Source organism: Panulirus ornatus, chromosome 1 (assembly GCF_036320965.1).
Source record: "Panulirus ornatus isolate Po-2019 chromosome 1, ASM3632096v1, whole genome shotgun sequence".
In the NCBI taxonomy this organism is placed as follows: Eukaryota; Metazoa; Arthropoda; class Malacostraca; order Decapoda; family Palinuridae; genus Panulirus; species Panulirus ornatus.
Window position 1 is genome coordinate 88,794,178 of NC_092224.1, and position 26,164 is coordinate 88,820,341.

The window sequence follows — 26,164 nt, forward strand, 5'->3', positions numbered from 1 at the left end:
GGAGCCTAACGCCTCTAACGTATACTTGGCGGCCCTGATCCAGGTCTCCACATTCACATCACACGAATCACGTTCAGTAGCGGAGAACATGTCTAACGTAGGTTCTGGGCCAGCGTAGCATGGAAATGCCCCTGTGGGACTACCTCTCTCAGTCCCCCCGATCCCGTGGCTCTATCACTGGCACGATCAAAAAGGAGTGAACCCATCGAGTATGGTAAGAAGTCCTCTTCCGTAGGTTTCCCCGCGTAGGCTCCTGGTCCCGGGGCAGATGAGACATTCGTCCGTCTCTGACCTAGATTCTGCCGCGCTCAACCGTGCCTCCTGAGTGCCAACTCTGCTGTGCGTCCTCCCTCTCTCGTCCGCTAGCTTCCAACTCCGGGTGATTTTAGGTGCATATCCAAGCTGGGTTGTAGTGCAGTATGCCATTACTTGCTCCGCATCTCCACCATAAATGTAAGGGGGTTGGGGGTTATCAGTTAGTGCAAATCCCGGATGATAACGAGGCACCTTTTGATACCACTAATTACTCCAACCTTTATACAATGAGGATCACTTAATTGTACCCTACAGTGAGTCAGACAGCAGTGGAGGGGAGCCCTAAAATAACAATTCCATTTGTTATTAGCCTCGACCTCGTTGCTCTCATTTACAGCTTCCTATTTCTTACATGGATTTCTATATCTTCTTATAGCACATGAATTCCCTTAATATATGGGTTTTACATACACGTCAGTGTTATTAAGTAAATCAGTTACCTCGTACCTCTTGGCGCGCCTCTCGTCCCCTTCCTGTAACAGACACATCTCCCTTCAGAATATGCACAATCCCATGATTCTTACTACAAATATCATTGTCCATCGCTTAGACTGCTGTATGCAATCTTGTGTAAATTCACAGTTCACTTTTTAGCCTAAGAGGACTCGAATATCCCTGAACATATCTGTAAGGGTTGCGTGAAGAGTTCTTCCTCCCCCTCACTCGTCCTGCTTTGTGTACCAACTCCTTCCATGCGACGCCAAGCGCCTCTAACATGAGAGTATCGAGGTCATTACCTCCACTATTGTCCTCCCCCAGGGTTCTTTACACATAATTTACTTTACAGTTGCATTTCCTTACATATATACTGTTTATACTATGACAGGAGTCGGGTAGCCTATCATACAACCTACATAAGGATGCACCCTCCCTCACGATCCGCCGACAGTATGATTTTCTGATTTTTATGAAGGCCTTAAAGCAGATTTCGGGATGTTAGAAAGAAAAGACTGGCAAGTCGGCTTTTTACGCACCAGTTTTAACAGGAATTCCTTCCTCACCTTTTCGCTGATGAAATAAGCTCGAATATTAAGTGTCGTTGAAAATCATGTATGTGCAATGAAAGGCAACCGTAATTTAAACAATAGTGATGCTGGTTCAGCTACGCTTTGTGCTCAATACAAGTTGTGATGGTGACAGGTCAGCCAAGACTGCTAATAGTATCAGTCTGGTAATGATGCTACCAACCAGAATTTGAATTCAAACAGCAGTAAACCACTGGGTTAAACGAGGCTGTTGGTGATCATGTAAGAGTGCAGAAAATTATAGGTTAATTGTGGTAAGAGCAGAAATACATATTTTTCAGAGAGGAAGGCCGGCAAGCTTATTAAATGTTTAGCTAAGGAAGTGCAAATTACGTCCGTCGTAAATTTGTAGCGAAATATTTGTGAAGTCTTTGTTAAACGTATCTGAGGTACTGCTTTCAATTACTCTGTTCAGTAAATCATTCCATAAATTCACATTCCTGTTGAAGAAAAAGTATATCGCCTCTTTCGAAATAACATATTTGCCCACGAGTTAATATCTATTACAATGAGTAAAACTGGATAAATATATCCTTAAGATAGCTCGTTAGATTGAAATCATTGAAGCCCTTAGTGATTTTGAATACTTTATCAGATCACTTTCTAACCTACTGTTTTCTAAGCAGAATGAATTCCGTTCGTTTAGTTGGCTCTCATGGGAATCATTAGGGAGGATACCATCTTGGTATAGCTCGCCTCTGTACTCACTACATTCTCTCCACTTTTTTCCTCGAGTAGGATGACCAAAACTGAACACAGTATTCTAAACAGGGACGCACCAGTGAGTTGTAAAGAGTGTGAATAATTTCCTGAAACTAAGATTTAAAAGCCCTACCTATGAATCTATGAATTTTCTTCGCCCCTTCTATTGCTTCTAAGCATTGGTTAATTGGCATTTAGGTGGCCAGAAACTATTTCACCTATGTCCTTTTCTTCCTTTACCTTTGTAGCTAAGCAGAATTCACATTGTAGCTTGCCTTTTCATCCATACCACTGATATGTAAATAAAAAAACTGCCCTTGTCAGTATCAAAATTAATTTGCCACACGTAAGCCCAATTCACCAGTTTGTCTATGTTAGATTGAAGCTGCAGACGTTCACTTTCTGTGTTAGCTTTATTCCCAAACTTGGTATCATCCGTGAGTTTAGATACCTCACAATGAAGCCCATTATCAGAATGATTGATATGGATATGAAAGAGAACCGGTCCCAAGATTGATCCCTGTGGCACACCACTTTTTACGTTAAACCATTCTGAAGCTTGTAAATTAAATCACTGCCCTTAGTTTACTGCGAGTCAGCCAATTTCCTAATCATAGATGTATAACCCCATCCATACTCGTGACTTTATTTTTGTTAGTAACATTTCATGTGGGACATACTACCTCATTTCATCTCGCATGTCAAACAGATTTGTCAAACGAGCGATTCTTCGAAAGTCATACCGAGAATCGTTTATTAAGTGGTCTTCTAAATGGTTTACAATCTTATCCCATACGATGGTTTCCATGACTTTTACCTGCTACAGACGTTAAGCTAGCTGGACGATCATTTCCGGGCATTGATATATCACCTTTTTTTTTATTATTATTGGCATTACAATGGCAAATTTCCATTCTTCTAACTTACTGAAAAGAGAAGCCAGTGGTTTATTTCATTTTTCGCCTCTTTCAGTGTCCCCGCATCAAACGTATGAGTCCTGCCTTTTTATTTCTTGTTATTCTATTCTGGCACATAGTATATCTTCATCTGTTATTTCATCATGTTACAAAGCGTTTTCCCCATGTAGCAGAGAAACTGAATTCGGGACATGAATTCCATCTTCAATTATACGTAAATACAGATGAAAAAAAAAATGTTATAAAATCTTTGCCATGGTTTCGTTGTGTTGAATCGTCACCATTTTCTGTAATCAATGGCCCAATTGACTATGTACTCACCATCTTACTTCTAACATATCTATAAAACTCTTCAGCAGTATACACTTTATACTGACGTTTGCTTTAAGTCTCGGAAGTGTACATGATTTACTCTAACATATTGGTTGTCTCTTTGAGTATCTTATATGCTACTTTCTTAAGCAGCAAACACTCCTTTATGTCATCGCTCCACCACCTTGGCTTCGTTTTCGAACAAGACCATCCTCCACACACTTGCGTGCACTTGGAGGTATCACTGAAACCTGCCAAACTACGTCCATATCGGTTTAATCAATGTATCGTCTCGGATTTGTCTGTCAAGACCATTGAAATTTGCATGTTTAAAAGCTGGTATTTTTTTTTTCCACGAATTCGTTTTGACCAGCAAGACAAACTATGTTAAAAGTTACCTCAAAAGTGATAATTTCCCGGTGATTACTTGCATCAATCTTTCTGACGCTTTAACATTACGAACGAGAGCTTCATACGCAGCTTGAGTTAAATCTAATATTCTTTCATCGCGAGTAAGTTTTTCCACCAATTGTCTCAGGGCAGTAACATGGGAATTCTCCCCACTATGATACCGCTATGTTAAAATCACCCATTATGATCGAATCTCGTTCATTATAAATATTCTTCCAGTGAACAAAATTAATACATATTTACAGAACAAATACCAAACTCGGGTGTGGTTTGGTAGCTCATGTCGCTATGTTAGAGTTACAAAAACAACGGATGGTCAGAAACTGAGGAACAACACGAATATCATCTAAGACACAGTATTGCCAAATTCTCTTGTCGATATTTAGGGTAGTGAAAGCAGTGATAATGAAGATATTGATGGCAATATGAAGGATATTCAGTATAAAGTCGACAGCGAATGTAATAAGGACTAAGATAAACATACATTCACTTCTTTCATGATACATACATTCACATCTTTCATCATACATACATTAGGCTGGTTATTCTATACTCTGTACGAAGCTCGTGAACTATTTCTAGAATTCATGTTTCCCGTAAAACCGTAAATCGAGGGAAGACAATGTTTTCTTCAGCCTGGTAAAGTTCATATGTATGTTCGCTATTAGTACTTGAAGCGCCTTGTTAAAGGGTAAGGGTTACATTTCACGACCAGTTAATATCGAAACCTTTGATATGGAAACTCATATTTTCCTTGTAGGATACGTATATATCGTATATCATTTAAAAGTCTACCCATAAAAAAAAGAAGAAATATTATACTTTCCTCTGTTTAGGTGTGTGTGTGTGTGTGTTTACTGTTCGTGTGTTACAGTGAAAGAGTTTTACACTCGTGTTGTCTTGTCTCAACATTGTGCATCATGTCTTTACTGCTATATATGTACACACACACACACACACACACACACACACACACCACCTTATACCAGATACCCATTTTTATCTACCATTCCGTAGGGAAAGGATGAACAGCTGGGTGGACTGTGAACCGGCTACCACGACCAGGATTCGAACCGATGCGACTTTGATCTCAAGATGGTCCGTGCAGGCGTGACGGTCAGTTACGCTAACTGGTACACCACAGCATGTGTGTGTGTGTGTGTGTGTGTGTGTGTGTGTGGAGGGGAGGGGGGAGAGTGAACGGAGGAGTGCTGTGGTTGGCAGCAAGGATCCTAACTATTTATGTAAGTTCATAATAATTGTATGTTTTTTCATGTTAGATATCGTGTACACACATTTAACACAGTTCACTTTTTTTTGTTTCAGATGGACTGTATCAATTACATATAGAGAGAGCATTAATTCATAGGACTCCATGTAAATGATAGAACCTTATCTTCATCAAAAATGTGCACAATAGTTCAAAAGAAAATGTTTCTTTTACTAAAAAGTTGCCTACGTTAGTTGATGCATGAACCTTGGCTCCCTGCCATTATGACGCAGCTGAGCGAGTTTATTTTAGCAAAATGCATTGACAGTGAAAAATGCTTCAATATACTACCGAGTATAGTAGATAGAGTATATACGTTTACTTATTTCTAATGTGGTCCCTACAATTTCTTGAAATGATGATGTCACAGAACAAAGGAAAACAGAATTATTTTCATAATGACTAAAAATAAGTAATATTTCAGAGCTGAACAGAAATATTGACATCAGTATAAAGGAATTAAGAATTAGTTACAAACAATTGATTTGACAATTTACGGCTAACGGTGATGAGTGGTAATTTTTCGCAGCTGTTTTATTGGGTTGCTAGTGATATCTACAGTAAAGATGGGGGATCATACATCAGCCGGGAATTCAAAATGAGCCGCGAAATATCAAAGCCAAGTTCGTGGCGCGGAACACCGCTCCGTTTGCGCCATGATGGTGGCGCGGAGCATAGAAAAATTAGGAAATCAAACAACAACAAACCACTGGGTCCTTTCAAGGGTGTTTATGAGTAGAAAATATCACTTTATAGATTAGTGTGGGAGGGGTGCAGAAGGGCAAACAGATGTTTCAAATACAATAACCTGCAAATTTTTCAGGTAACTGTAGAGGCGCTAATAATGTCACTTGTAGATCATTTGAAATCTTATCACGTTTATTTAAACGTTATATATGGTACTGCTCTCAACTTCCCTAACCAGCAAATACTTTTGGACAAAAAGTTCCTTGCTCATTCGAGGTGAACGTTTGAACATAAGTTTCTCTTCATTACTGCGAGTCATATCAGACGACTCTTGTCATAACAGCTTGTTAGATCGAGATATTCGAGAACCTTGATTACCTTTGAATACCTGTATTAGATCACCTTTTCGCCCTATCTCTTTACAGTCTGTGCATTGATGACTTGGCTTTAAAATACTAATCATTGCACCTAAGTCTTTCCTCATTTACCTTTGTAGCTCAACATAACAAATGCTAGCCTTCTTGTTTTCCTTACCAGAATGCAAAACTTTGCACTTATTGATACTAAAACATTTTATCGCCTGTAAGCCCAGTCTATCAGTTTGTTGATGTCAGTATGAAGCCACATACATTGTTTCTGTTGTTGATTTATTCCCCAGCTATGTTTCCTCTGCGAATTATCGATCTCTTACACTATAGCCTAATATCACTACCATCACTATACATGATGAATATAATCGGCAGTCTGCTTGTTACGCCTGACCATTTTGAGATTAGATCATTATTACTGATCTTTGTTTTCAGCCAGTCGCCCTATGTTAACAGCCAGTCAACCCGTGTATACAGCCAGTCAACCAATGTTTACAGCCAGTTAATCAATGTTTACAACTACAACCAATTTCCTGACGACCAAAGTACAGTCCCTTCTCTACCATGTGATTTAACGGTAGCTAGTAACCTTTGATGTGAGACTTTATCGAATGTTTCCTGAAAATTGAAGCCGATGACATAAACTATTTTGCTTTCAACACATAAACTGATTAAATGATAAATCATCTAGATGAATCAGACATGGTCGATACCGTTGATAACCATGTTGAGAATAGTTTACTTAATGGTGAAAAAAAACCTTAAATGGCAGACGTCAAAGCTAATTGGACGACAACTTGCAGATACTCACAGATCCTCTTCTGACTGTAGGCCTCCTGTGGAGTCCACTTCTGTCAGTTCGTCTAAGATTTTTTTAAGTCATGTCCAGTCGTGTGTATTTTCTTGTTATAGTTATATTTCTAGTCTTGCTTCAAAGGACTTCACTGATGGTGCTGTTATTATTTTCTCTGGTAGGCTGTTACATGTATCTACTGTTCTTTGTGTAAACGAATATTTCCTAATAACAATCATAATCTTTATTTATACAGTTTAAGCTGGTGGCCGCCCGCGGGCGGTGAAGTCATCATCGGGTTGTATAAACCTGGACACATTTTCACCATATTTTCCTGGTTGTATCTCGTGGTATATCTCGGTCATATCACCTCTTGATCGTCTATATGCCAGTGCTGGAAGGTTTAATTTCTTGAGTAGTTCTGGGTAATGATCTATTACCTTTTATAACATTAGTGTTACATTGGCATTTTTCGCCTATATCATTGTCTTTGGTGAAACTTAGTTAGGCTTGCTGTTTATTTACCATAATTCCATTTAATGCCGTAGTACGTTTTACAGTTTTATGGCTATGTTGCAAAATGGTTATACCCAAACCAATGGAACCGGATTCGGAACATGAGTTGTTGCTTCATTTGTAAATACAAATTCCCCCATTCCACCCACCCCCTAAAAAAAATCCTTTAAGATATCAGATATCATCTATGGCCTTGACGTTTTGAACCAAACACTAATTTTCGCACCTCAGAACAGAGTGTTCCGGTCGGTTTTGATATGATCCTGTTATTTGGAGCCCGGAGCGAAGTATTAGGGGCAGTTTATGGTTCCCTTATCATTATTTAGATTGCAGTAATGTAAGTAACGCGAACCATTTTGAGTGAGCTGAGACCTGCCTGGGTATACCGAGCCGATTGGTCGGTAACCCAATTTAAAGTCCTGATCGAGGATTTAAAAGTAGCCAACCCACCCCAATTTTTGTAGATTACAGTGATTTAAGTAATATGTGTAATTTTGGATGAGCTGCGACCTAGGAATTGTGCGTTACAGGCCGATATGTCAATAGTGCTAATATCAACTAAGCGCGTAGCGAATTTCCAGTTGTACCTAAAGTGGGGTTTTCCCTTATCAGTGTGTCGATCGCATTTACTTAAGTATCGCACATGACACTGAGTAAAGTGAGATTTAAAGAACGGGGTGTTCCTAGCAGGCCCTTTAATCTGGATTTGGTCATGGAGGAAGGGGGAAATTGTAAACTTTTAAGGGGCAGGAGGGACTTGCGAACTGCAAAAGGGGCGGGGGAAGCTGTAACTTTTAAAGGGGCGCAGGTGAAGGGGAAGGGGGGGGGGGGAGAATTATAAACTAATTAAGACAACGATAAAAAGCTCAAAAGTGTGGTGTATGGAACACATTGTATCTTAGAGAACTAAACGGGTTCTAAGGTATTTGGATGTTAAAATCAGATATTGATTTTATGGAAATTCTCAAAAGATTTTACTACAGCTGCTGTAAAGTGTAGAAGTTAGTCTATTTTGAGTCCTACGACTAGTTTTGAAAGAAAATTTGATTATGATGATTGATAAAACAGTTATACATACAAGTTTCTTCTACCTAGGCATTAAAAGGGTTAGAATAATTATAAAGATTCATTAATTATCATTATCGGTAAGTTTGTTACGTATTGTGAAGCTCAAGGCCGGGAGGGAGGGGGTTCTCCTAAGGGAGGTGGATTTGTCCTCTTAGCCCCCCCCCCCCCCCACACACACACACACACACACATACACTTCGTAGTTACGATGTGGTTCCAAGCCTATTTATCAGTAATGCTACTTAGAGCCTGGGAAGGAGTTTAAAATCTACATCACGTGTATTTTTTTTTCTCTTAACTTTTGGATTTTCTATCATTGGAAAAAGTTTCGTTTCTACACTCTCTCTCTTGCTCCAGCTTTTACCCCAACCCGTCACATGCGAACAGTAGCTACTTATATACTATCACCATTATTTTTCTTTCTTGAAAAAGTTAATCTTATATGTTATTTTGTGTGTTTGTATGTGTTTAATGTACAGCATATCATTATCAAAATGGTTCCTCCCTGTTGCTAAAAGTTGGTGATGGGCATTGATTGAAGAATTGATTCTATTTGGCAAAAAAAAAAGATAGTTTTCTTTTCACTGAGAACGTTATATAAATTTATCATGAAAATACTTACCCCCAATGTAGTCCTCATAGTACATTCAAGGTATTATAACAAGAGTACGTAAAATACAGTTGAACTAGATGCAGAATGGAATGATTTCATAATTACTAAAAACTAATATCATAGACGAGCTCAGTTATTAGCCCAACGTAGAAGAAATGAAAATGAATGACATACTCTTTAAGATCACTGTTAATGGCAGTTTATGTCTCTGCTTGAAACATAGTGTTCCTCCAGCCTATGTGCAGTCAGAATTAGAAATTAGCTACTTTAATCAATTACTTCATCTATGATACATTTGTATAATAGCCTTGTACATTTTCAATTGACTCCCTTGTAATCAACAAAAGTTACATATGATTTTTTTTGTAATCTGAGGTATTATGTGACATTACGCTATCGTTACGATGACGAAATAAGGGTACCTTTACTCAGCACTTCCGTTTTCTTTTGAAAAAAAAATGCACAATATCTCATGATAAATTCTGTGATCATTGTGTATGGAGAAGGTTATGATGCCTTTAAGTACAGCTTTGACGCAATTGAGTTTTGTGAAATACGAATTTGGTGAAGTTAAGGGGTTTCCCCCTGGCATAAAATCCCCTCCCCCTCCTCCACTCTCCCCTCTTCCTCGACTGCAGTGTAAACATCAAGATATTTTCAGCTCGTGAATAATCCTCGAGCGTCCAGTTGGTTTCCCTGCCCAGAGCTCAGTTGATATGAATCTGGTGAGACGATAACAACAAGAGAAAAGCAAAATTACTAACCAGCCAATGTAAAACCTTGGGAATAAGTGACTAAGAGCTGGCAGGACAAATTGGTAGCAGGAGTTTGCTTGGCCCAGCTACTGGGAAGAGGGCCAGCGGAAATAGCCAGGAAGGCAGGAAATCTACTTGTGGACATCTGCATATCAGGTAGACTCCACCCTGTGGGTAAATAACGTGAAATGTGCCTATTGTTATTGTTCTCGTAGTGAACATTTTCAGTATAAGATTCGTAACTTTAAGATAATGTTAGTCTTAGGTCAGTCAGGGCCAAAGTGCAACCTTTGGTAATCCACATCTCGGCGACCGATTGTTTGTGTCGATAGGCTTACCAATGTCCTTCGACACGTGAGTAAATGTCTGCTGTCTACTCCACTCATGACTCGTGCAATTTATGATACAGCTTGGGTTAGGGAAGGAGGAACGTTTTCTCTTTAGATTATAGGCTGACGCAAGAACACTGCATCTCCCTGCACACCTTGTAGGTGTGCTACGTTAGTAGCATGCAACCAAAGTGAAACTGCATTGATTATTATTACAGATACTTATGAATATCATATAATTGGACATGGTGAGGGATGCTTCTAAACTGGTATGGTAAAAGACCAGTTTATCTCCACATCATTGTTAACATTGGATTTTTAATGTGTTTGTTTAGTAGTGATAATGTGTAGCTTACAAATAGCATAAGAATGGAATAGTGTGATATAAAGCATTATAGATTATACAGGCATAATGAGTAAGGTGATACTGGTGTAAGGTTATAAGAATTTGTGGAAATGTGGGATTGATTAACATAGAAGAAGGTGAAACAATTGAAAAAGATGAGCATGACCTTTAAAAACCCTACAACCTCCCCTCCTACCCCAAGCGGCTAAGGTTTATGTGAATTTGGAATATTCTGCGAGACATCAATGACTGAACATTACATAAATTTTCCACAAACTTAAACAAACAGACATCACCCCAAGTGGCTTTTCATGCCACCACCTAACCTTTTTTGCACCAGCAGTCATTTTATGGGGTTCCCAACAACAGATCAAATTATTGTTAATATATATTGAATATATCTCTGTTGCTTGGGAATAGCAGATGAATTTTCATAAACTTGATGCAAAAAAAAAGATTGTTTCACCTGCTTATATGTTACTTTTGGGTGTCTGTCTTAATGAGCTCTGCATCACTTCTGGCTTTGAATATTGAGTGATTTTTTCTCCAGTGTTTAGAGAGTACAGTAATTGTTTTGAAGCATTATTTGGAATGGTATGTTTTATTGAATGATATATCAGGGAAAATATGAATTACTGTAAAATTGGGTAGTACCATTGTAAAATATCTGCAGGGCATATGAAAACCTCACGTAACATTACTTAGGAGCTTAAATGCTAATAGAAACACTGGTGTACCAACATAAAATTTGTCTGTTGTTGGGATTCACATGGCTGCATGCAGTGTTGTTTGCTTGCTGAAATCAAGCAAGCCATTTGTATGCTACAACTGTATCACCATACTTAGTGTCATTCAGTAAGACTTAGTGCAGTGTTGTCCATCAGAAATTAAATTTTTACTCCCCAGTGTGAAGACATTCTGGAGGATGATGGTGTGTATTTGTCTTTAAATGAATGAGTATCTAAGGGAGAACGAGATATTTGGAAGATGAATGGGCATTGAATGGAGGATGTGTGAAAAGCGCTAAATACTAAGTAACCCTGAGAGGTTGCTGTAACCCCTCCCTGTTCAGAAACACTGATTTTTGCTGCCTGATCATTTTCCACAAATGAAGATTTTCACATTGAGAATTCTCATCACAATTTCAAGGTGAGGAATGCTTCTGCAGGACAGTCACTCTGTTATCCTGAGGGATAGCAATGTGAAGTTTGTTTAAATGTTGCCATATATGCCACTTTATGCTGATATATCTTTATGAATTTTACTGATGAAGTTGCCATAAATTATGTATTAGAATTGATTTTTGTAAAGTACAAATAGCAAAATAATAATCATTTCATTGATGTTTAAGGTAGAAAAATTAGAACAGTAGTCAGTTCCTCTTGGGTATGAGAATACTAAGTTTATTTTTTGACTGTTTTCTATCTTTCTGTAAGAAGAAAAACATCTGTAGGGGTACAAAAGCTTTAAGTGTTTAGAGAAGAAAAAAAATCGGTATGGACATGAAGGGGATGATAATGAATGAAGTTTATATGGGTGTAGAGAATGCTACAAAGAAATGATTGGGATGAAACTGAGATATGGGTATTTCAGGGCTTACTGAAAAAATGCTTATTTACCTGTTTATATAGGCTCATTTTGAACAGTGATGTGATAACTCTCATTGTGACATTGAGAAATAAAAGATCTCTAATGAAATTATTAAGATTACAAGTATTTTTCATATGATATCAGAGTAGTTTAAAATGATCCACCAATGAACCAAGGGCTTAAAACAAGTGTCTAGGGTGTTTATACAGTGGGGTTAGAGTTCAGGAGGAGGTTGAAGTATGTATGGTAGAGAGAAATACAGCAGGTACAAATGAGGAGGCAAGGAGTACTGTAACACATCCTGAAAATGAAAGTAGGCAAAGCTAGGGGTACCAGTGGAGTAGTGAGTGAGAGAGAGTAAAAAGTGGAGGTAAAGCTGCTGTTGATTAAATTTGGAAAATGTGTGTGGCAGCATGGGAAAGGTTTTGTGCTGTGTTGTTTAGACAGAAGTAAAGTTTGTAAGAACTAAGGAGAATCAGTCTGTTGACAAGATGTATGATGAAATTTGATTGTTAAAAGGAGAAGTAAACTGCTTTTAGGTGAAGAATAAGGTAGTTATAGGGAGAGAAGAGAATGTGACTAATATTGGACAACTATGATATTCCAACGGAGCAAGATCCCAAACGACTTGCTTCTAAGGTTATGCATGAACTTCAGAGTTTTGTTCAAAGTGACATAAGAGGCTATTATATCGCTGTTAATTAATTTAAAGATATGTATTTCCAAAGAACGCTATACATGGGATTTTTATTCTTAAGCCGAGAACAGAAACTTAGATTTCACTTGGGTCCCATTGGAACTGGTGACAGAAAGTTGTAAGATGATCTTGATTTTAGCACATTTAGCACATGAGAAACTTTTCAAATTCTGCCTTTAATATATCAGAGGCAGATGTGCTTTCTAGATCTGGCAATAAAATTCCCTGAAATCCATACTGGATGGATAAGAATGATGATTAACGTAAAAATTTTGAATATTATGTGAGATATTGTTTTCCCATAAGTGAAATATAAATTTTTTCAACTTAGTCAATAAACAGCTAAAAATCATTACATATCTTAAAGAAAGTTTATATGAGTACCAATATGCATTATATGATATTGATTCATATATAAGAAGTAATGATCTTGAAAAAGTGACAGATATGAGATGAAGAATAAAAGTAATCTTGCTTTTTTTTGTGAATTATGATATTAAAAAAGTATCATGCCCATTATGAATCATTTACATCTAAATAAAGAGTATGGTCAGTTTTTTAGATTTAAACACTGATATCAGTAGCTACCAAATTATTTGCATCAGTCAAACACATTCTAATTCTGGAATGGATTATCCTTGATTATTCTCATTCATTTGTGTACATGAACTGGGGCAGCTGAGCTTGTTGATGGAAGTAGGTCAGATGTTTCCACTTCCTTACCATCCAGTTTTACCTCTGAGGTATCTTAATCATTATCCATGAGTGTCCTCAAACTTACTTCCATACTCATTGTCATTATGGCATCAGTGTCTGCATCAGTTGCAGCTGTCTGGTTCTGAATATTTGTGATTGTTATGGGAAAGTAAAACGTTTTTGAACATAAGAACTCTGTTTAGCTGCTTATTGTACTATATAACTTTGGCCCATATCAGCATAAAAAATTGATGTTATATTAGTTACATAATAGATGACAGTAGATTAGTTATTGGGATCAAAACAAAAGAGTTCAACAACATGAAAGTTAATTGGATACTTGCTGCTTAGTCGTTCTGTTGATTGAATTTAGTTAAACACTACATGCTGTGCTGCTAACAGAACTTCCAGCTTATTTATAATCTTAAGATCATATAAAACACATGTATTAACATGATCAGATAATATAACACATGTAACTTGCCAAAGAAATTAAAATCCAAGCTCATTTCTCATAGATATGTACTCTGATTTAAGAAACACAAGTTTAAAGCCTCTAAATACTGACATATACTGGCATTTTAGCAGCTTACTACAAACCCTGGCATAAGAGGCATATTAACGTAACAATACTTTAATAAGGCTGCTTATTTGCTTCATGATTTGTTCGCTGATCATGTAAACAAGTGCCATACATCACACTGCATAGGCAGCCCTCCAGAATTTCTGATTTATATATTCCTATAAGAGGATAGAAAACATGTTTATCAATATCACACAATGATGTATGGTCTTTAACTTGCCTAGATCAAGCATCTTAGAAATGGACTTTGATTGAAGAAACATGTATGTAAGCTGTAAGTGCTGACATATATAGGCATTTGAAGTTTATTACAAAACCTTCATATAGTAGTACATCAGAGGACAGAGACTTTAAAACTGAATTTATTTTTTAGAGATTTTTTCTTTTTTTATTCATATTTGCCATTTCCCGTGCTAGCAAGGTAGCGTTAAGAACAGAGGACTAAGCCATAGATGGAATATCCTCACTTGGCCCCCTTCTCTGTTCCTTCTTTTGGAAAATTAAAGAAACGAGAGGGAAGGATTTCCAGCCCCCCTGCTCCCTCCCCTTTTAGTCACCTTTTATGGCACGCAGGGAATGTGTGGGAAGTATGTTTTTTGCCCTATCCCTAGGGATAGGGGAGAAAGATGTATAACATTCAGTATTATATCAGTAAGCTGAACTTCAAAATGCAGAGATGTATAGCAGTGTTGTCCAAAAGTTTTTGTGTATTGTACCCCTTGTTACTTCCTACCATTAAGCACCACCATGACTGATTGAACTCAATATTTGGAAGGACAGTGCAAATTATATTAAAAGTTTGCATAATTTGGGTGCTGGACAATAAATTATTATTCATTATACTAAAGGAAAAAGACTGATGAAATAACATTAGAATGCTTGAAAATTGCTTGCAAATCAATGTGAAATGAGGGGTTGATGTTCACTGATGAATTTTGTTATTCTTGGTGGCAGAGAGGCTGCTGCAGTGATCAGGTTTTGTTCAAGGTGGACATTTAGTTTGTTTCTCTGTTTTGACTTGATAATGCTCATTTGCAGAGAAAGGTTCTTCACAAAGGTAGGTAGACCCAAAGGCAGGTTTTCCAAAGCCTTCTTCCTTAGGTTAGGGTGCTCCTTCTTTACACAACTCCATAATCGTGTGAAGGTTGAGCTTTCAGATATCAATTTGAGGCCATGGTCTGAACATGCTTTTAATAGTGCTTCCTAAAGGCAAATAGGAAGCTTCTTCATATTATTTTCAGGTATGAGGAATGGATTTCTAACCCATTTCAGCTGTACAGATCACTCATGTGTCAGGAGAGTAAGATTTAAAAGTGCAGATAAGGTTAGTCAAATGTTCCACAATAACTGGTGTTATTGTGAAATGAGAATGTTTGTATCATTGCCCTGCAGAGACAGATTTAACTCATTCAGCTTGCTAAATATGTCTATAAGATATGCCAGTTGTACAAGCCAAGTAGTGTTTTTAAAAAATGTGGTAAAAGGGGATCCATGTTCTGATAAAAAGGGACCTACCTCATTTTGCAAATCTGTGTACAGTAATATCTCTGTGTGCTCAGACTCTATGCTTTTGCACAGTCTGTGAAACAGGTGATTATTAAGTGGCCTTGACTTTATAAAGTTGATTACTTTGATGCCATCATTGAATATCCCATGCAACACTGAACTCATTTTTTGGGGATGCCAGTGATTCTCTATGAACGATGCAATGAGTCCACTCCACATCAGGATTTTCCTTTTTAATCTATGCAGCAAGTCCCTTCACTTTCCTGGTCATAGATGCAGCAGTGTCTGTGCACACACTAATGCAAGATTTCCTACTGAGCCCTTGTTCAGTGAAGAACTGATTAATTACATTGAGAAATGGCTTACCTGATTGTGTGTTCTTATTTTTTATGCTAAAAAGTACATGTTCATTTATATCATCTCCATTAGTGTATCTCACAAATGGGGCATTTTGAGTCTGTCTATTGATGTCAGTCGATTTGTCAGATTGAAATGAAAAAGACTGGCTTGCTTTCAAGTTATTCACAACTTGATCAATAATATCTGCACTCATTTCATTTACCCCTTAAAAAAGAGTTTGTTGTGACAAAGTAACATGACACTGATGTTTTGTGTTAAGATGACACTGGAGGTGAGCTGGTTTCATGCTACTATTGGCCAACCTCTCCCCACAGAAGAAGCACAAAGTTTGCAAAGGATCAGAATTCGTGGAAGTAAATCCAAAAAGCACATAATCTTCCTTGTATTGCTGGTATTTAGGTAGGTCTGTTTCATTTTTCTTCACAGCTGTTTGATTTCTTTCACTTTTAACCATCTATCCATATTTCATGATGTTATTGAAATAACTGTGTCTTTAAGCTAACATGTGAATTTGGAAAAGATATGTTCACACTTTCACTCCTAAGACATAACTGACCAAGAGTGGCTCAAGCAAGGAGTTCAGCTCTGTTCCCTTATTCGTCCTGTCCTGTTTCCTCTTCCACCCCCCCCTGCTTTCATCTCCCCTCAATTTCTATCTCATTTGTTTTGATTGTTTTGATAAACAATCACTTATGCACATATACTCATGCTCAGTAAATTTACTGATCTAAAATGCCATATGACCTACTTTTGATACAGTTTAAAAAAGAACATTATCTTCTCACATACCCCTCTGAACAGTGCTGCATACCCCTAGGGGTACACATACCTGTTTGGAAAACACTTGTGTAGAGAGCTCCAAACCATATGAGCTGTATGTTTTCAGACATACTTCATCTCCATATCCCTAGATGACAGCACTATTGGATTTTTGACATTCATTTTAAAGAACCTTAAATGACAAGGCACTATGCAGTGAAGTGAAACATTTATTCTGTTGCTGTGACATTTCTGAGATTTATGTGTTAAAGGGAAATAAAAGGCCCATAAATGTGAGTTATGCAGCAAAAGGGTTAAGGAAAAGCCCTATTAGGGATTACAAAGATTCCCCCTGGTAGACACATTCTAACTTGGTATTTGTAATGTATTATTGGTACACTAAAAGAGGCATGGGAACCAAGGCTTGGGGTCGGTCATTTTTCCTTACTCATGACACATAATTACAAGATGATCTTGAATTGAGCTTATGTTGAGCAGCACACCATAAGTGGTTAGGATATTACATACTAGAAACAACCAAAGCCCTGCTGAGGTTCTTTGGGAACAGTCCTTGTAGGGATTTCAGGGATTATCCTGAGTAGACCCATTCTGACATGGTTCCTCAAGTATATCATCAGTGCAGTACTTAAGGCTTGAGGGTTTGTCATTTTATCCCTTAATGATGACGTAGAGTTACAAAATGATTCCCATATAGCAACTTTAATGAATTTGACACAAGAAAACAGCTATGACACAATGTATTATCCTAATGTAAGCTTGATATTCTCAACAGCCTCATGTAGGACCATGATAGGTCATTTCCATACATTTAGTACCTCCACAATAAAATTTTGAACATTCGAAGAAGATTCCACAATACACACACATACACACACACACAAATTACATAAGGGAGTCTGGCAGGCTGAACTAGTAATGACAGTAAGGATCTGTGGTAATTTCCATACTGAAAAAAAAAATCCCAAAGTTAAGCATGCAGCAATTACATAAACTAACAAAAAATGTAATATAGCAAATTAGATTGCTGCCCAAGTAAGATGATTACATGATTACCTGGTTATCATAGCTGCAAAGGTGCACTGTTATACACCACAGAGTAATGAATCAAGAACGTGGTGCTTGTAGGTCATGATATGGAACACGTGAAATTAAAGCTACAGATCAATCACCTCTGAAGAACAGAAGTGGTCACAAGATGAAAATACACGTGCACTAGCAGATGAAAGCAGTGGCCAACAACTCCGCATAGTAAGGAAATTATGAGGATTGCTGGTAGCTTTGTTTCATCTTGCTACTGTGCCTTAACATAAAAAACCTGGGCTGGTTACTGTATAGAATAATTTTTAGAGTGCAATGAAGAAACATTCCTTGGCCTTATAGATAGCTGAAGATTTTGAATTGCCATGAATATGGATACGTCTTATTTTAAGAGTAAAATGTTTTAAACCCTTGTGAGCTCAGATATTCATAGGGCTGTGTCTGTAACTAAGAAATAAGAGTAGTAGGGATGGGTGATTTGCATTGTATAGTTGGAATTAGAAGAATATAGTTGAGAAGAAAGATTTGAGAAGAATGTATAATGTAAAGATGTTAGAAAGATGCATAGATGGAAACCTTTAAGAATACATGGCAGATGGTAGGTCGGTTAGGAATATTTGTGGAAGCATAATTGAGAGTGTTAGTAGAAGAGATAGACAAAAAAGTGAAGATTTAATGAGAAAATTTATTAGAGTTACAGATATTTCAGATGAGAATACCATAACTTTTGATTATGTGCAGTGGAGTAATTTTGTAGGTGAATGTTAGTCTTACTTTGCTTATCCATTTAAGAAGTTCATATGTTCATGTAGAAATATGTATTCACTAAGCAATTTGGTCAGTGTGAATGTCTCTGAATGAACTGAGAGGCTCTGTGCACTTGATTCATGTTATCTAAGTGGAAGCTTTGTTACAGATGATAGATTTGTTGCTGTAGTAGATTGGTTTCATTCTATGTATTTCTTGTGGAAAAAGTGCTTACTTTCTTGCTGCAACAACTGTTGTCTTTTCTCATTTTTCTATTTTCTTATGCCTTCTCCTCTTACAGTTTTTAGGCTACCTGTCTTATTTACAGTAACCTATCTTCAGAATAATAACTGGGAAGAAAGTAAACTACTTTTTATGTTTGTTATAAATTTTATTAACAAAAATCTAATTTTTGTCTCAGGCTACAGTGTTGGATTTTACATTACACTAGATGTTAATGTAAACCCTCAGTCATGGACAACCGTAATGGGTCAAAGCATATCTCAAGAATTCGTATCCTGAGTCTTGGTAATCCTGGAGTTGGTAAGGTAAAGTTCCTAATCATATTTTGTAAGGAAAAATATATAAGATTTAGCATTATTCTTTCTTTCTTTCAAACTATTCGCCATTTCCTGCATTAGCGAGGTAGCGTTAAGAACAGAGGACTGGGCCTTTGAGGGAATACCCTCACCTGGCCCAATTCTCCGTTCCCTCTTTTGGAAAAAAAAAAAAAAAAAAAAAAAAAAAAAAGAGAGGGGAGGATTTCCAGCCCCCCGCTCCCTCCCCTTTTAGTCGCCTTCTACGACACGCAGGGAATACGTGGGAAGTATTCTTAATCCCCTATCCCCTATTATTATTATTATTATTATTATTATTATTATTATTATTATTATTATTATTTTCATTTAATTTATTTTATTATACTCTGCCGCTGTCTCCCGCGTTAGCGAGGTAGTGCAAGGAAACAGACGAAAGAGTAGCCCAACCCACCCACATACACATGTATATACATACACGTCCACACACTCACATATACATACCTATACACTCAGGCTCTAGCTGTCATGTATAATGCACCGAAACCACTGCTCCCTTTCCACATCCAGGCCCCACAGAACTTTCCATGGTTTGCCCTAGACGCTTCACATGCCCTGGTTCAATCCATTGACAGCACGTCGACCCCGGTATACCACATCGTTCCAATTCACTCTATTCTTTGCACGCCTTTCACCCTCCTGCATGTTCAGGCCCTCATCACTCAAAATCTTTTTCACTCCTTCTTTCCACCTCCAATTTGGTATCCCACTTCTCCTCGTTCCCTCCACCTCTGACACATATATCCTCTTTGTCAATCTTTCCTTACTCATTCTCTCCATGTAACCAAACCATTTCAAAACACCCTCTTCTGCTCTCTCAACCACACATCTCTCTTACCCTTTCATTACTTACTCGATCAAACCACCTCACACCACATATTGTCCTCAAACATCTCATTTCCAGCACATCCACCCTCCTCCGCACAACTCTGTCTATAGCCCACGCCTCGCAACCATATTTTCATTATCATTGTTATTATTGTTGTTGTTGTTGTTGAAGGGAGCGGATGGGAAGTGGTAACAGGCAAGGAAAAGGTGCATAGGAGATGGAGTGTGTGTTTTGAGGAACTTGTGTTGATAGGGCAGCAGATATGGGATGTTATGATTGTTGGAGGTATGTGTAGTGAGATAGTCATGGCAACTGGTTTGGTGAAAAGAGAAGAGGTGCTGAAAGCCTTGCATAAAATGAAGTGTAGCAACTGGCAAGGCATCTGGATTGGATGGGACTGCAATTGAATTTCTGAAGAAAGGAGGTGACATTGTTGTTGATTGATTAGTTGTAATTTTCAATGCATATATGGTCCAAGATGAGGTGCCTGACAATTGGCAGAATGCTTTTATAGTGCCACTATAGAATGTCTAGCGGGACAAAAGTGAATGTTTGAATTACATGAATACAAGTCTGTTGAATGGACATAAGTTGTATAGGAGAGTGGTGATTTAGAGTGTGGTGTCTTGTACAAACCACCAGATTGAGAATGATACATGGTGTATTGAGGGTTGATTGAATAAGATGCAATAGGGTAAGAGAGAGATGTGGTATTAAGAATAGTATGTATTAATGTGTTGAAATGGTAAGGACACATGGAGAGGATGAGTTAGGAGAGGATGACTAGGAAGGTGTACGTATTGTGAATGGAGGGAACAAGAAGATGTAAACTGAGCGGTAGGTGGAAAGATGCAGTGAAAGATGCTTTAAACAGTCAGGGCCTGAACATGCAGGAGGATATCAGGCATGCAAGGGGTTGAGCGAATTAGAGTGAGCTGGTTTACTGGGGGGTGACTTGCTGTCAGTTGGCATATGTAGGGGTTCAGGGAAAAACATGGAAATATCTGTGGGGTTTGGCTGACAATAGGAGGTCAAGAGGAAGGTGCATGGGTTGAAAAAAGAGGGCAAATGAGAGTTAGGGTGAGAGAGAATGATTAAACTTTAGAGAGATTAAAAAGATGTTTTGGAAGGAGGTGAATGATGTGTGTAAGACAAGAGAACAAATAGGAACGTCGGTGAAGATGGGCAAGGGGGGAAGTAATAACAGGTAATGATGAAGTGAGGAGATGGAGTGAGAATTTGAAGGTTTATTGAATGTGTTTGACGATAGAGTGTTAGATATAGGGACTTTTGGTCAGGGATATGTGCGAAGTGATAGGGTCAGGGAAAATGGTTTCGTTAAGAGAGAAGAGGTGGTGAAAGCCTTGCAGAAGATGAAATCCAGCAAGATAGTGGGTTTAGATGGTGTTGCAGTTGAATTTATTAAGAAAGGGGGTGCCTGTGTTGTTGATTGGTTGGTAAGGATATTTAATGTATGTATGAATCGTGGTGAAGTGCCGTAGGGATGGTGGAATGTATGTATAGTGCCATTGTATATAAAGGCAGATAGACAAAGGTGAGTGTTTAAACTACAGAGGCTTACATTTGTTGAGTATTCCTGCAAAATTGTATGGGATGGTATTGATTGAGAGGATGAAGGCATGTACAGAGCATCAGATTGGGGAGGAGCAGTTTGGTTTCAGAAGTGGTAGAGGATGTGTGGATCAGGTGTTTGCTTTGAAGAATGTGTATGAGAAATACCTAGAAAGACATAGGTTTGTATATAGCATTTATGGATCTGGAGAAGGCACATGATAGGATTGATAGGGATGCTTTGTGGAAGGTCTTAAGAGTATATGGGGTGGGAGGTGAGCTGCTAGAAGCGGTGAAAAGTTTTTATCAAGGATGTAAAGCATGTGTACAAGAAGGAAGAGGAGAGTGATTGGTTGAATTTGGTGACTGAGTATGGAAAAAAAGTGTGAAAAGAGAAAGTTGAGAGTAAATGTGAATAATAGTAAAGTTATGAGGTTCAGCAGGGTTGGGGGACACGTTAGTTGGGGTGTAAGTTTGAATGGAGAAAAATTGGAGGAATTAAAGTGTTTTAGATATCTGGGAGTGGACTTAGCAGCGAAGGGAACCATGGAAGTGAAAGTGAGTCACAGGGTGGAGGAGGGGGCAAAGGTTCTGGGATCATTGAAGATTGTGTAGAAGGCGAGAATGTTATCTTGGAGAGCAAAAATGGATATGTTTCAAGGAATTGTGGTTCTAACAATATCATATAGTTGCGAGATGTGGGCCATAGAGAGGATTGTACGGAGGAGGATGGATGTTTTGGAAATGAAAGTTTTGAGGACAATATGTGGTGTGAGGTGGTTTGATTGAGTAAGTAATGAAAGGGTAAGAGAGATGTGTGGTAATAAAAAGAGTGTGGTTGAGAGAGCAGAAGAGGGTATTTTGAAATGGTTTGGACACATGGAGAGCCTGGATGTGGAAAGGGAGCTGTGGTTTCGGTGCATTACACATGACAGCTATAGGCTGAGTATGAACGAGTGTAGCCTTATTTGTCTTTTCGTAGCACTACCTTGCGGGTGGGATGCTGTTTCATATGTGGAAGGGTGGTGATGGGAGTGGATGAAGGCAGCAAGTATGAATATGTGCATGTGTATATATGTATATGTCTGTGTATGTATATGTATGTATACGTTGAAATGCATATGTATGTATATGTTGAACTGTGTATGTATGTATATGTGCGTGTGTGGGCATTTATGTATATTCATGTGTATGTGGGTGGATTGGGCCATTCTTTCGTCTGTTTCCTTGCACTACCTCGCTAACGCGTGAGATGGCAATCAAGTATAATAATGAAAATATTATTATTATTACTGTCATGAAATTGGATTTTGGCAATGAGGCCATTCTCCATATGTTCCTGGCTCTATCTCACTGTGCAGGATATAATGAGCAATTATGAAAAAATTTGTTTTTAATTAAACATTGGATATCCTATCATTTGTATCTTTAAAAGTGGTTCACCCCATAATTAATTCACTTCAGAATTGTAGTGGTAAGTGTATATCATTAACATTACAAAACTGTTTGTTTTTCAGAGCTGCCTAATCAAGAGATACTGTGAAAAACGCTTTGTTAACAAATACATCCCAACTGTTGGTATTGACTATGGATCAACAACTGTAGATGTGGATGGACGTAGAATCTCTGTTCACTTCTTTGATACTTCAGGCAGCCCTTTGTTTGAAGAGGTGTTTATTGTTTATTTATATTTTGAGTGCATTGTTAGAAAATGTGTGAATGGTTTTTTTTGTCTATGCTTAAAATCAAGTTCTGTTAAAGAGAGATGTGTCTGTCTAAAATGCCATATTTTACATTAAGGGCAGGATTCAGCAGGGTTTCCATATTTACTACTATACAAAGTCTTTGGTCTTTGCACAAATCTCCTCACATGTCTGTGCAAATACCTCTCACACATTTTCTGTCCCTCCTTCTAAGCTGTGGTGTTTTATTTTATATTCTTATGAGGTGATGTATGTATTTTTTTCAGTCACTATTTTCTTACTGATTTTTCTCTTTATATTTATAGGGCATTCCACATTGTGATGTTCTCTGGTATACTTCCTTGGACTCTATGCTAGTCTTCAAAAGTCATGGTCATGTGAATCAATTTTGCTGTTTCCTGCAAATTTTTTTGTCTTTCTTCACTTCCCTGATTCTGTTGTCTTCCTAGTATATACCTTCTGTAGCAACTCTCTTTTCCCATATTTTAGTTTTCTTAGGTACAAAAGTGATTCTCTCATTTGATTGCTTCATGAGCATGCAATTAAATCATTGTTACATTGTTATTATGAATTTCCAACTCTTGAGAGCTTGAAGGTAATTTTTTTTTTTCTTTTTTCAAACTATTCGCCATTTCCCGCGTTAGCGAGGTAGCGTTAAGAACAGAGGACTGGGCCTTTGAGGGAACATCCTCACCTGGCCCCCTTCTCTGTTCCTTCTTTTTGAAAAAAAAAAAAAAACGAGAGGGGAGGATTTCCAGCCACCCGCTCCCTCCCCTTTTAGTCGCCTTCTACGACACGCAGGGAATACATGGGAAGTATTCTTTCTCCCCTGACCCCAGGGATATATATATATATATATATATATATATATATATATATATATATATATATATATATATATATATATATATATTCCCTGGGGATAGGGGAGAAAGAATACTTCCCACGTATTCCCTGCGTGTCGTGGAAGGCGACTAAAAGGGAAGGGAGCGGGGGGCTGGAAATCCTCCCCTCTTGTTTTTTTTTTTTTTTTTTTTTAATTTTCCAAAAGAAGGAACAGAGAAGAGGTCCAGGTGAGGATATTCCCTCAAAGGCCCAGTCCTCTGTTCTTAACGCTACCTCGCTATCGCGGGAAATAGCGGATAGTATGAAAAAAAAAAAAAAATATATATATATATATATATATATATATATATATATATATATATTTTTTTTTTTTTTTTTTTTTTTTTTTTTAATACTATTCGCCATTTCCCGCATTAGCGAGGTAGCGTTAAGAACAGAGGACTGGGCCTTTGAGGGAATATCCTCATATGGCCCCCTTCTCTGTTCCTTCTTTTGGAAAATTTAAAAAAAAAAATGAGAGGGGAGGATTTCCAGCCCCCCGCTCCCTTCCCTTTTAGTCGCCTTCTACGACATGCAGGGAATACGTGGGAAGTATTCTTTCTCCCCTATATATATTTATCTATTTATTCACTTTGCCCCGTCGCCGTCCCCCGCACCAGCGAGGCAGCGCAAGGAAACAGACGAAATATATATATATATTGGAAAGGATCACAAGTTTTGCGCGTGATCAAGATATTCCCATGAATCCACGGGGAAAATGAAACACGAAAAGTTCGGGTTTCATTTTCCCCGTGGACTCACAGGAATATATATATATATATATATTTTCTTTCTTTCTTTCAAACTATTCGCCATTCCCCGTGTTATATATATATATATATATATATATATATATATATATATTTTTTTTCTTTTTTTTTTTTCATACTATTCGCCATTTCCCGCATTAGCGAGGTAGCGTTAAGAACAGAGGACTGGGCCTTTGAGGGAATATCCTCATATGGCCCCCTTCTCTGTTCCTTCTTTTGGAAAATTTAAAAAAAAATGAGAGGGGAGGATTTCCAGCCCCCACATATATATATATATATATATATATATATATATATATATATATATATATATATATATATATGAAGGTAATAGTTAGCAAAATTATTTTATTAATATTTTACATGTGCAGATTTAACTGGGGTAAAAAGTACGATGTTACGAGAGAGAGTGAGCTCATGAAATAGGGCAAACAAGTATGTCTGTGAGGGGAATAGAGAGTCAGTAGACCAAGTGATTGTGTGAGAATGATTAAGAGCATGAAAGTGGGGGATAGCATGAGTTTGAAAAAGAGATGGGGTAAACTTGAGAGAGGGTGGGAGTTTTACCTCACTGAAAACCATTTAACATACTGTTATTAATTTTTATTTTTATGCTTACACCTTAGTAATTTTAGTTTAAGTAAAGTTGGAGTCAAAAGAAATCATCAAAATCTTAAGTATTGACCTGCTATTATTCTCTCTGAACAATATATCAATCTTTTGTTTTTTTAACACATTTTCCAGTAACATAAGAGTGACAAAGTCAGCAGAATGTTCCACACTGCAAGAGCAGTTTGTTGGTAATTTTTTCATATCCTGTTGATTTATCAAGTGATGCATCATTGCTCACCCTATCATCGTTACGAACAAACAAATATGCCTTCACTGGCCTTCACTGACCACAATTGGGAATCAATCCCATGGCACCATCTGAAATACCCTTAACCCTAAGTTTATTATTTATTGACCATGTTATCTCTTTCTCTGTCTGTTTTTACCCTGTTCCTGTAGCTATACATCATTATAGGTATTAAAATTTGATCACCTCTCATGCAGATATTAATTAGTAGAGTGTAAATTTTCTTGGGAATAAATATGAAAGCTTTGCTCTGAGATACAGGGATTTTAACCATGGAGGGATTCCATCTTCCTCCTACCCTCATACATGAATTACTGTTTATAGTATAGTGCATTTATTACAGGTTCGAACAGAGTTTTATCGTGACATGCAGGGGATCATGCTGATATATGATGTCACAGATAGATCCTCATTCATTGCATTAGATGCCTGGCTTGCAGAGCTAAGACATAACTTGGGCTCGTAAGTTATTGACACATTATTTTTTTCTTCATTATTTGTTGCAATGAATATGAAAACATCCTCT

General features: G+C 37.7%; 1 protein-coding gene across 6 annotated transcripts in view; it reads left to right on the plus strand.

Annotated features, from left to right (window-relative positions):
- The window catches only part of LOC139750755 (dnaJ homolog subfamily C member 27-like), a 111,943-nt gene that overhangs the window by 59,211 nt on the left and 26,568 nt on the right, over positions 1–26,164 (plus strand). Inside the window, exons 1-5 of one of the 6 annotated variants that reach the window (XM_071665477.1) lie at positions 9,611–9,908; positions 16,174–16,258; positions 18,846–18,972; positions 22,939–23,091; positions 25,982–26,100. In XM_071665477.1, coding sequence (XP_071521578.1) covers positions 18,898–18,972; positions 22,939–23,091; positions 25,982–26,100 — 347 coding nt within the window. In that variant the 5' untranslated portion in view covers positions 9,611–9,908; positions 16,174–16,258; positions 18,846–18,897. Of the gene's footprint in view, positions 1–4,699; positions 4,799–9,610; positions 9,927–9,978; positions 10,107–16,173; positions 16,259–18,845; positions 18,973–22,938; positions 23,092–25,981; positions 26,101–26,164 lie in introns of those variants that run through there. The other 5 variants (XM_071665495.1, XM_071665486.1, XM_071665469.1 and 2 more) reach the window with 5 other exon arrangements.